We start from the raw sequence: 11648 nt of genomic DNA on the forward strand, positions 1-11648 counted from the left end.
GATGGATCCGAATCTAGGCTGAAGGCGAAAACTGCCGCAGGGACGACACGATAGGACAGGCGTGCGCCAATGCACGTCGTTGAATGGTAATGCGAGCAGGGGTTGTAGTCGGATGCACACAAGGTGCCGTAGCCCGTTCTAGCCTTGGCGACCGAAGATGAAGGAGGGTAAATGGCCGCCCGAGGGTCGATAGGGCAGAACTCGGAGGAGGGGGAGTCGTTGTGTTTGAAGAGGTACTTCTGGAGATAGCTGGAGCGCAGGTGGTGGGCCAGAAAGGTGGTGTGATGCGGCTATAGAGGCACCGCCGGAAAGAGAAACCGAAGGGAATAAGGAAGGGTGTGAGATTTAGGTGCCCTGGTTGTTGGGCCTCGAGACGAAACGGTTTCGGAGGATGACGCGGTCAGTGCTGGTGCAGTGGTTGATGAATACGAAATGGAATTGATGAGTGCTGATGCTGACGATGTCCCAGCTTTGACTACCTACCTACCTAAGGTCATCCTCAGAACAGGAACAGGAACAGGAAGATTGAAGCGTCCTATCTCTCCTTCCCTTCCTCTACCTGGGTGCTTTCTGGAGGGGAGGGGTGGGCGAGGAGCTCCTCCTTCCCTTGAGCAACACCTCCCCGCATGGGGCAGCTGCGAGAGCAACCCAATTGCATGTGCATCAGAGGCAACTCCGGCTCTGGTCAGGCTTTCTTGCCCGTTGTAGTGGAGAAGTCCGCAAGCATGAGATGAGCGCTGACTGACAGGGCACCTCGTCCCGCTGAGTCGGCGCTCGCTCAGAGGGGGGGGGGCACTGACGCCAACCTGAGCAGAGCATAGGTGCTGTGAGCAGCGTATAAGGTGCTGTGAGCAGCGCATAAGGTGCTGCTGTGGTGCGCCTGAGTGGGGTGATAAGTCGAGGCAAGATAAGATAAGAGCTTCTACGACCCTGGATCTTCCATCCAAAATTCCGTCAACCGATTTGCATCACGAGTCACGCCCAGCGGCCGCGACAGCGACACCACGGGAAAGATACCACGCGCCAAACGCTCCGTCCTCTGGCAGACCATGCGCTGCCATGCCACCGAATGCGCCCTCCAAAAAAGTAGCCGGCCCCGCGTCGGCCGCCGCCAAACGTAAAGAGGCGCCTTCCAGCAACGATGCCTCGAAGAAAGGCAGCCCGGCGCCTGGCGCGGCTCGCTGGCCCGTCAAGCGCCTCAAGATGAGCGAAGACCGAAAGATCGTGACGCAGGAACCAGGCTATGCTCTGAAAGACGGAGAACTCAACCTCCAGACCTTTCTCAAGGCACGCGAATTCGAGATCAAGGCTCTCGAAGAGAGCATGCGACACACCAAGGGAGCCGCGACGAAACGAGCCTTTCAACAGGTGCCCCGCGGCATGCGCAGACGCACCGCGAGCCATAATGTCAAGAGGGTTCCCAAGAGGCTTCGCAACAGGGCCATGAAAGAGATGCGCGACGACAACACACCGACTGTGACCTCGCGACGGCGCAAACCGACCACGACGCGGGCTAGAATCAGATCGGAGACGGCGAGAAAGCTGGGCATATTGGCCGAGAAGAGGCGCAAACGGAAGCTCAAGGCCGCGAAAGAGAAGGCTCCCACCGACGGCGGTTCTATGGATGATGCCCCGAGCATCCAGACGAAAATCACAACGCGTCCGGCTCGACCCAAGATCAGGCGGAACGTCCTCAACGATCCACCACGGCCAAAGTCCAAGTTTCGTAAACGTCAACTGCAAAAGACCTGGCTGCCTACCCATCTTTGGCATGCTAAAAGAGCTAGAATGACGGAGCCCGCGAAGCCTCTATGGAGGTTTGCGATTCCCCTGACACCCAACGAAAAGATATACCGCGCAACGCACCGGGGCCAGGGTGAGAGAGGCGCCGTGGCCTGGGATATGAGCTACATGAGTACCATTGGTCTTTTCGGTAACGAGAACGGGGTCTGTCAAGTTCTCCGCAAGCTTGGAGTCATGCATGAAAGCTGCTGGAGCGAGAGGGGCCAGAGGTGGAGGGCTGGTACCAGGCATTGGAACGGCATGCTCAGCAGGGACACGAAGCTTGGACGGCGGCTCATATGCCCGGCTACTATTCAATGGAATCCACAAGATGCCGAGCAACAGCAGACTCCAGGAAACGAAGACTCGGACCCCAAGAAGAGGCAACGACAGCTATTCATCAGGGTTCACCCCTCGTCGTTCCTGGAGCTGTTCAATGAGCTTCTTCGGCTGGTCAAGATGCAGACGCCACAGCTCTTCATCGAAGACTTGCGATTCGAGATTGGCAGCATCGAAATCACCGGCCCGGCATCGACGGAAGTCCTTTTGGGGGTTCTTCAACCCTATTTCACCGATCTGGCCAAGAAGGAGCCGCATGCCAACATTTTCGGCGGCTTGACCAGCGCTGCAACACCATCAGCTTTGCCTCCCAATTCGTCCCTGGCATTTTCTACCCTGGACCCACGCTTGAGGTATCCGCCGCGGAAACTCGCTCCCCCAGACCTCAGCGACGAGGGTCAGTCGCGGCTCATGAGCCTTTTGTCGAGTTGGCCAGCTGACGAGGGCCTCCAACCCTACTCGATCTTCGACCGCGATCAACGTTTCTCGGCTTCAAGGCTACCGAGGCAAAAGTCCGTGAACAAGCGAAAAGGAGCTCGCATCCCCGGGACCGACCTCGACCCCAGTCCCTCGGATCCTCCCATTCCCATCCTCCTGCACGCATCCCGGTCAGCGCGCGGCGCAGAGGCTCAAGGAACGTGGACTGTCCTCGCACCTTTCAAATGCATCCAGCCCATCTGGTACAGCCTCGTGCACGTCCCGCTGGCGTCAGGCGGCAATCCAAGGTTTGCCGGGTTGAACGAGGCACGACAAGTCCCCTTTGAACGCGGCTTGCCCTATTTCCCCGTAGACTTCCTTGCGACAGATGCCGGCGCCGAGTGGGAGATGGAAGAACGCGCGCGGAGAAGGACGGCCTGGGAACGCCGCCCCAAGAGCAAGAGGACGGCATGGGAGACGCTCGACCTCGGCGCTGGACGCAAGGGCGAGCTCGGCGCTGGGTGGGCTTGCGATTTTGAGCACATCCTGCGACTCGACACCTCCGAGGCAGAGTCGCCTCCACCCTCCGTCAATGGCATGGACGTGGATGATCCTGCAGCGGAGAAGAAAGAAGCACCCGAGGCAGAGGTCAAGCGGGCGGCGTCGTCGCATCCGCTCCAGCAACTGCACCACGTCTCCAAATCGTCATTGGCGACGATGCTATCCTCCTCTGCACCGGCACCGCCCAACGCCATCGTCACCGTCACCCTGGTCCTGACCGGCCGCGGCGTGGCCGATCCCTGCGCCCGCATCTACCGCCTCCCAACCCGTCCCGCCCCGCTACCCCCTTCCTCCTCCGCCGAGGTCCCGGCCTCTGCACCTCCGTTGCCGCAGGACGCAAAGTCGACCGCCGGCCTGCCCGCAGACCTGCGCGACCAGTGGCTCGCCCAGCTCTCGCCGAGCACCGTCACGTCACGCGGCCCGCCCGGGGACCGCCTCCCGCCGGACGCCGACATGGCGACCCGCAAGCGCTTCCTGGCGCGCAGCCTCCTGGCGCCGGCTTCGCTGGGGTATCCGCCGTCGAAGCCGAACCAGACGGACATGAACGGGCATCCGCTCGTGCCGGGCGAGGAGGACCTCATCGGCTTCGTGACAACGGGGGCGTACTGCCTCAGCGAGGGGAGGGGGAGGGCGATCGGGTCCATTATTGTCGACAAGGTGGTCGAGGGGCTCAGGGACGAGGCCAGGAGGAAGAAGGCCAAGGGGCATGTAAGCGAGGCCAACTTGTGCATTGTGAGGAATGCCGGGGAGGGCGTGGGATGGCTCGCGAGGTGGGAGGTTGCATGAGCAAAGTTGCATGAGCAATCGACGTGCTGTGCAGTCAACGCAGATGTGGATTCAGCAACTTGCGTTGCAAGCATGATACGCACTGTCACAACGTAGCACCAAAATGGCAGCACATCGCATGCCTGCCATAAGAAGGTAGTCAAAGGCGAACAAAACGTCCTCTCAGTGAAATTCGTAATGCATTCAGAGGATCCATGTCCTCGCTCGTGGTATAGATCCTTACCAGCCCGTCTTAGGCAACCGGAAAACAAAACAAGACGCCTGCCTATTTTGTTCTCTCCCTGGAAAATCAACGCCTTTGAAAAAGAGTGCGTGTTTGCAAAATGGCCGCACGCCACAACACGCCTGAACACGCACGCGATGATGCATGTGCCTAGTCCTCCTCACTGACCTCACTCTCCTCGCCGGCGTCACCGCTGTTGGCCGCCTGCTCGAGGGCGTCCTCGAGCTCGGCCTCGAGGTCCATGTCGTCGTCGTCGTCGTCGTCGTGGCCAGCGTGCGCCTCTTGCTGGACGTATGTCTGCTGCTGCTGTACAGGCGCCCGATCGACATCCTCGAACATCTGGTTGTACTCTTCGTCCTCGCTGTCTTCGTACTGCTGCTGCTGCTGCTGCTGCTGCTGCTGTTGTCCCTCGTCGTTGACGGGGCTCGGCAGCTTGAACCCCTCGATCCCCCTGTCCTCTTCCTGGTCCGACTCTCCATCGGCGTCATCGGCCTCGGAGTCGCGCAGAAACTCAGAGAAGCGGCGAAACGCAATCTTCTGCGCCGGAAAGGCTGGGGAAAATTCGGTGCCGCTGCGGGCGTTGGCGGGCTCGTCGGGATACTCGACGGTGAGGCCAAAGTCGTCGTCGTCGTCTTCGTCGTCGTCCTCGTCGTCCATCTTGGCGGGCTTGCGCTTCTCCTTGACCGGCGGCGGCGGCGGCAGCGCGAGCTCGACGGTCTTGGCCTGCTTCTTCTCGGGGGCCGGACGGCGGGGCTGAGAGGTGCTGCTGCTGCCGTTCTTCAACGCGGACGCCTTGGGCGCGGATGCCTTGGGCGCGGCGGGTTTAGAGGCGGGTTTGGAGGCGGGTTTGGAGGCGGGTTTGGAGGCGGGTTTGGAGGCGGGTTTACGGGTGTCCTTGGGGGTGTCACGGGCCGGCGGGCTCGTGTCGAGGTGCTCGAACTGTTGACGCAGGCGTTCGGGGTCGGTGGTGTCGGGGGTACGGGTGAGGTTCATGTTAAAGGTCGAGTCGACGCGGTCGAGGATGAAGGCCTTCTTGGCGTCGTCGAAGTAGAGGACATATTGGTTACTGTCGGTGGAGCGGGTTCCAGCGTAGCCATAGGTGCCGCCGGCGTCGCTGTACGAGAGCTCAAAGTTGTCTTTGGTGCCGGGGGTTTCGGGTTTGAGCCTCGCGAGGGCAGGTGCCTGGTCGGAGGACAGCTGGGGCTTGTGGTTGTCTGGTGGGCTTTGGTCAGCTTCTACTTTCCGACACAAGGAGAGGGAGCTCGTTCGATGCCGATTCGGGGAAAGGAAGCGGAAACGTACATCGGACGCTGGTGAAGACGTCCTTCTGGGTGCGGCCGAGGAGGGTATCACTCAGCAGCACGGGGTATTTGCCCAGCTTGGTGGGGTCAATGAGACCGTTTGCGATGCCATTTGCGAGTCCAGCGGCGATGCCAGACGAGCCGTGCTTGGAAGCCGCCTTCTCCCTCTGGTTTGGGCGCAGGGCAGACATGGTGCTCGGTGGGCGAGGGCGTTGATGGAAGTGGTTGAACAGCGTTCGCGAGGGAGGAGGCCGGCGACGAGTCGTGCTACAAGTACCATGAGTGCCAGAGCCAGAGCCAGAGCCAGAGCCAGCGACAGCAGCGAGGCCAGCGCCAGCGCCAGCGCCCGTGTCCATCCCAGGCGTGGTACTTGTAGGGGTCGGGCCCCTGGGGACAAGATCCGCACCACTAGACGCAGCCGGGTGGGGTGCCATGGGGGCCATCAGTGAGTGGAGGCGCGGCTGGGCTCCCACCACCCTCGTGGTTCTTTACTAAGAAGTAAAATGCGGGAGATGGACAGGTCGCTCGCTTTCTGCTGCTGTCTCACTGGTGCAACGCTGAATCGCAGCCGGTGGTCGAGAGAGCGATTTCCGGCGTGGGATGGTGTGAGGGTGCGCTGACTGATCCTGATGCAGGGCTGACGAGACTGGCTCTGCCAAAGAGGTGTGTGTGTGAGGCGAGGCGAATGGGCAGGTTCACGGTGCGTGTGATGATGGTGTTTGCCAACCAAATGCCAGCAGTGGTGAATGAAGCTGGCGGACAAGGCGGCCTTGTTGTATTATCTCTTCCAATGTTGCCAAAGCAGATGGTGTTAGTGACCGGATATTCTTCACGCGTCGCCTTTATTGAATGGTCGTGGCCTTGTTGATTCGAACAAAAGTCCAAAGTGTTTTTTTTCTCACTGTCATTCTGATTGTTGCAGAAGCAAGCGAGAAGCGGACAGCGGAAGTGACCATTCTTCAAAGCAAACCAGCACCAGAAAAGTGCCTGCCAGAATCCTGGGCCCTCAAGGTTTGACACGTCGTTCAACAAAAAGGTTACTCCATCAAAGATACACTGCCTTCCATACTCTGTGGCCCGAGGCGCCTGCCACATTGATCCCCAGGACGATATGCTTCATTTTGGTCTGTGCCGATGCCTTCCATCACGGGAGATGCTATTCCATCGATGGGTTGTATGACTGAGTTGAGGGAGGCTCTAATCAGACATCTTGTCCGTCAGGCCATGTCTTCTCGTTGGACCCAGCTCATCATGATGCATTATATGATGCCAGGCACATGATTATCGGCACAGAAACGAGAGAGACACCAAGATGCCGATTTCAATCGGCGTATGCAACCAAAGGAGCTTCGGTCCTACGGACGATCCGCGTCTCGTTGGCGGTCGACATTCGTGATGACCTCGGGTCTCCATCAAGCAAACGGCGGGGGGGGGGGGGAAACAGAGTGGAGCGAGACACCAAGTTGGCGCAGCTCCGAGCTCGGCGATAAGATAAGACGGGTCAGTAGTTGCATTGGTTTGAGCGGTATATGGGTTATGCAGCTGGTTCATGGAGGGGGAGGGACAGTGACGACAAACCACAACAGACCTGGCAATCCTTCAATTCACAGCAATACCATTGTGGGTTCCCGCCCTACATAGCCTTCGGCTGGGACACGACCTACATGCTTGCGATCAAGCTCAAATTCGTCAAGTAAGGTCAAACCTGACGACCCAAGCTAATGAATACATGGTCAACAAAAAAAAGTTCAACAAAGTTGGGACTACAGAAACACGCCGCGGCTATCACCGGAAGCAGCATACCCCACATGCACCTAACCACAGGGTCTCTCTCCGCATCAGAAGCACCGCTCAAACGGGCATACCCCTCGTAGCGCAGACAACCTCGGATCAAAGTGGCTCTTTTTGGTCCTCGAGGCTCGGCAGCCCACGGTAAAGCATTTCCCCTTGGTCCATCAGCGCTCGTGCACCCCCAGGTGCGGTCCCCCCCAAGGCTCGAGGCTTACCCCCTGGAAGCCATAGTGACCACCGCCTTGGACCTGTTTGAGCCGAGCCCAAATATATTCTTCTCCTCGACGTGAATCTCGCGCCTCAACCTGCCTTCCTTCACATCCCTCTCTCCACCTCTCCCTATACCCATTGCGCCGCCGAGGTCACGTCGAGTGAGCAGTTGCTGTCGATAGTCCCCCAATTGACCTCCTCTGCGCCCCTCCACCTCGCCTCCTCGCCGAGACGAATCATGTCCGCCGTCAACCGCAGCATCAGGACTGCCACGAGATCGCTGCGCTTGCCATCGCAGAGCGTCCGCCTGGCAGCTCCCCTCCGTGCCGGCCTCGCCTCCACCCACCTCAACGCCTCCACCGCTTCTGCCCGCACTTCCTCCTCTTCTTCCTCCGCACACAACTTCTCGACCGCTGCTGCCAGACAGAGCGGTGCCCCAGCCATGTCTTCCGAACCCAGAGAGTACGATCCCGAGATCAACGACATTGCCAACTATGTCCAGAACTACAAGGTCGACTCTGAGCTAGCTGTATGTCACTGTCGTCGCCGCTGCCCCTCTCTCTCCCCCCCATCTCCCTTTCTGCACTGTCACCGGCCGCTGGTTACCCCTCCTTCGGCCGCGGTCCCTGCCTGCCCCTGCCAGCCACCTGCCTGGACATGTGCACTCTCTCTCTCTCTAAAAAAGAAAAAAGGAAAAAAAACACAGCACAAATCTCCTCCGTCTTCTTCACCGTCATAAAAAATCTTGTTCTTGCATCTGCTGACCGTCAACGCACAGTTCGACACGGCGCGATGGGTCTTCCTCGACACCCTCGGCTGCGGCCTCGAGGGTCTGCGCTTCAAGGAGTGCACCAAGCTGCTGGGCCCCATCGTCCCCGGCACCACGGTGCCCAACGGCCCCAAGGTGCCCGGCACCGACTTCCAGCTCGACCCCGTCAACGCGGCCTTCAACATTGGCGCCATGATCCGCTGGCTCGACTACAACGACTGCTGGCTCGCGGCCGAGTGGGGTCACCCCTCGGACAACCTGGGCGCCATCCTCGCCGTCGCCGACTGGATCACGCGCACCAACAAGGCCGGCGGCAACCTCGCCAACGGCAAGCAGTTCACCATCCGCGACGTGCTCGAGGCCATGATCAAGGCCCACGAGATCCAGGGCTGCCTGGCGCTGCTCAACTCGTACAACAAGGTCGGCCTCGACCACGTCGTGCTCGTCAAGGTGGCCAGCACGGCCGTCGTGTCCAAGATGCTCGGCCTCAGCGAGAAGCAGATTGCCGACGCCGTCACCCAGGCCTGGGTCGACGGCCAGAGCCTGCGCACCTACCGCCACTCGCCCAACACCATGTCGCGCAAGTCGTGGGCGGCCGGCGACGCCTGCCAGCGCGCCGTCAACCTCGCGCTCAAGGTGCTCAAGGGCGAGCAGGGCGTGCCGACGGTGCTGTCGGCGCCCGTCTGGGGCTTCTACGACGTCCTCTTCAAGGGCAAGAAGTTTGAGTTCCAGCGCCCCTACGGCAGCTACGTCATGGAGAACGTCCTCTTCAAGGTCTCGTACCCCGCCGAGTTCCACTCGCAGACGGCCGTCGAGGCGTCGGAGAAGATCTACGGCCAGCTCAAGGCCCTCGGCAAGTCGGCCGCCGACATCAAGGGCATCACGTGCCGCACCCACGAGGCCTGCATCCGCATCATCGACAAGCAGTTCAAGCCCATGGACAACTTTGCCGACCGCGACCACTGCATCCAGTACATGTGCTCCGTCATGCTCGTCTTTGGCCGCCTCGAGGCCACCGACTACCCCGACGGCAGCGAGGCCGCCACGTCCGAGATGGTCGAGTCGCTGCGCAAGCGCTTCAAGTGCGTCGAGGACCCCCAGTTCACCAAGGACTACCACGACCCCGCCCTGCGCACCATCTCCAACGCCCTGACCGTCGAGCTCAACGACGGCACCGTGCTCGAGGAGGTCGTCGTCGAGGCGCCCCTCGGCCACCGCCTGCGTCGCGAGGAGGCCAAGCCCGAGATTCTCAAGAAGTACCAGAGGCACCTGGCCCCCCACTTCAGCGAGAACAAGGTCAAGCAGCTCGTCGAGCTCGGCCTCGACCAGCAGAAGCTCGAGTCGACGCCGGTCGACGAGTACGTTGACCTGTACGTCAGCAAGGACAGCAAGTTCATCTAAAGTGTACGTGAGGGCAAGGGAAAAGCAGTGTGAAGTGTGCGACGAGGTGGCCAGGATAGATGTTTGATCATAGAAATTGAGATATCTGTTCATCGTCATTTCGGACCCAAACTTGGTACCTAGGGAGCGATTATACTGTGCCATGATCACAATCAGCTGACCACCACCTACACTCTCACACTCCCTCCGGTACGTCACACCGGGCGTGCCTTGCATCGCCCATGGAAGACCAGGCAAGGTACGCAGTGGCCCTGTGTGTGTGTGTGTGTGTGTGCATCCCAGCACTTGTGTGCAACGCGAAGTGTCGCCTCGAGTCGCTCCCGGTGCTCGAGAGACTCCTTGGCCCAGAAGGGGGGGGGGGGGGCTGACGAGGCCTGCATCGGCCCCACGGATGCTGAGGAGCCTCATTCGTAATTCGGCGACGCGGGGCAGCCCACCGCGGGATGATCCAATGGCACTGACAGGCGGTGGCGCCGCTTTCCCTTCAGGGGTGCTGGGGGGGTTCCTTAGGGGCTTGGTCGACCCCCCCGGTCCCTGTGGCCGCTGTCCGCTGTCCGCTGTCCGCTATCCGCTGGGCGGTCTCTCGGGTCCGTCAGACTCTCTTCTGTCTCTGCGACTGATCCAGTTTCACAGCCATCGAGGTCAGACAAGGCCAACAGACGGGACACAACAGGGCTCCGCCGCCTTTTGTCTGCCCGTGTTGCCCCCAATCCCCTGGACTCTTGACTGGGCTAGCGAGCCGACTGGGCATCGGGCGATCTGTGCCGGTGTTGGCGTGTACGTTCTGTCGTATTCCCCGTTGCGGTACGTGGCTCGCCCACTTAGTAACTCGGTACTGCCTAGCACGTCTTCGACCCGAACGTTCGACCGCTGTCGACTCTTTTCCCTCTTCCCCAACTCCCAACAGCACAACACCCTGCTACGGCATCGCTCACAGCACCCAGCACACAAGGATCCCCTCCACAGACCAGAGAACCCACCAAAGAAAACAAGTGCCCATTCAAAAGGCCTTGGACCAACCGCCAGCATGGCTGACCGCCAGACAATCATGGAGACCAACCGGTCGATCCGGACCATCAAGAACGTAGGCAACAGCCCACCCCTCAGCCCATGACCCTGGTCGCCGCCATCTTCAGCCCTGCGATGAACCCCGCGATCAATCAATTTATGACCAGAGCTGACATGGCCTAGGAACTCGAGAACCTCCTCGAAAAGGGTGTCATCGACGACGATGCTTACGAGAACATTCACTCCATGCTCCCCGCCGAAGCTCCCCTTCGAGGCGGCGGCAGCGCGCCCGCCCGCGCAACCCCTTCCCAGGCGGCCAGCCCCGCGGCACCACCTCCGACTGAGGCCATGGCCAACATGAACATCAACAACCAGCAGCAGCAGAGGGCGAACCCTTCGCCGGCGCCTCCCTCCTACGCCAACTCGACTGGCGGCGCCGCCGCTGCCCCTCCACCGGGCCCCCCTCCACCCCCGTCCAAGCCCATCCTCGCCCACGCCCGCGCTCTCTACCGCTACCAGGCGGCCGACTCGCGCGACCTCTCCTTTGAGCGCGACGACAAGATTGCCGTTCACGAGTACATGAACGCCGACTGGTGGATGGGTCGCAACTCTCGTACCGGCGCCGAGGGCATCTTCCCCAAGACGTACGTCGCCGTCGAGGCCGCACCACCGCCGGCGCAAGACCGCGCCGCCCCCCACAGCGCGCCCCAGCAGCCGGGCTACCACAACCAGCCGCCGATGCAGCAGCTCTGGCCGCCGCCCCAGCAGCACCAGTATGCGCCGCCCCAGCCGCAGTACGGCCAGCCCTCCGGCCCGCCGCCCCAGCAGAACCCCTACAACTCGGACACGCCGCCGTCGGCCATTGCCAACCAGGAGAGCGCGCCGGCGGACGGACAGCACAAGGACGGCGCCGGCAAGGCGAAGGAGTACGGTGAGAAGTTCGGCAAGAAGCTCGGCAATGCGGCCATCTTTGGTGCGGGTGCCACGCTCGGTGGCAACCTCGTCAACAGCATCTTCTGAGGGGTCTTTTTCTCTCTCTCTCTCTCTCTCTCTCTCTCTC

General features: G+C 60.8%; 4 protein-coding genes across 4 annotated transcripts; 3 read left to right on the top strand and 1 right to left on the bottom strand.

Moving 5' to 3' along the window:
• Positions 1–1059: 1059 nt before the first annotated feature.
• D7B24_003127 (uncharacterized protein) lies at positions 1060–3885 on the top strand (the record flags this gene model as incomplete). The annotated part of the gene is made up of 1 exon (XM_028637321.1): positions 1060–3885. One exon carries the CDS (start codon positions 1060–1062, stop codon positions 3883–3885), a length of 2826 nt encoding a protein of 941 aa, XP_028490816.1.
• A 373-nt stretch (positions 3886–4258) lies between these two features.
• On the bottom strand, positions 4259–5600 carry D7B24_003128 (uncharacterized protein; the record flags this gene model as incomplete). Its single annotated transcript, XM_028637322.1, has 2 exons — positions 4259–5322; positions 5411–5600. The coding sequence occupies 2 exons, from the start codon at positions 5598–5600 to the stop codon at positions 4259–4261; spliced, it is 1254 nt and encodes a 417-aa protein (XP_028490817.1).
• Positions 5601–7648: 2048 nt separating this feature from the next.
• Positions 7649–9580, top strand: D7B24_003129 (uncharacterized protein; the record flags this gene model as incomplete). The annotated part of the gene is made up of 2 exons (XM_028637323.1): positions 7649–7939; positions 8189–9580. 2 exons carry the CDS (start codon positions 7649–7651, stop codon positions 9578–9580), a joined length of 1683 nt encoding a protein of 560 aa, XP_028490818.1.
• A 1027-nt stretch (positions 9581–10607) lies between these two features.
• Positions 10608–11608, top strand: D7B24_003130 (uncharacterized protein; the record flags this gene model as incomplete). Its single annotated transcript, XM_028637324.1, has 2 exons — positions 10608–10664; positions 10772–11608. 2 exons carry the CDS (start codon positions 10608–10610, stop codon positions 11606–11608), a joined length of 894 nt encoding a protein of 297 aa, XP_028490819.1.
• Between the last annotated feature and the right edge of the window lie 40 nt (positions 11609–11648).

The sequence above is a fragment of the Verticillium nonalfalfae genome (assembly GCF_003724135.2).
Source record: "Verticillium nonalfalfae strain VnAa140/NRRL 66861 chromosome Unknown scaffold_185, whole genome shotgun sequence".
In the NCBI taxonomy this organism is placed as follows: domain Eukaryota; kingdom Fungi; phylum Ascomycota; class Sordariomycetes; order Glomerellales; family Plectosphaerellaceae; genus Verticillium; species Verticillium nonalfalfae.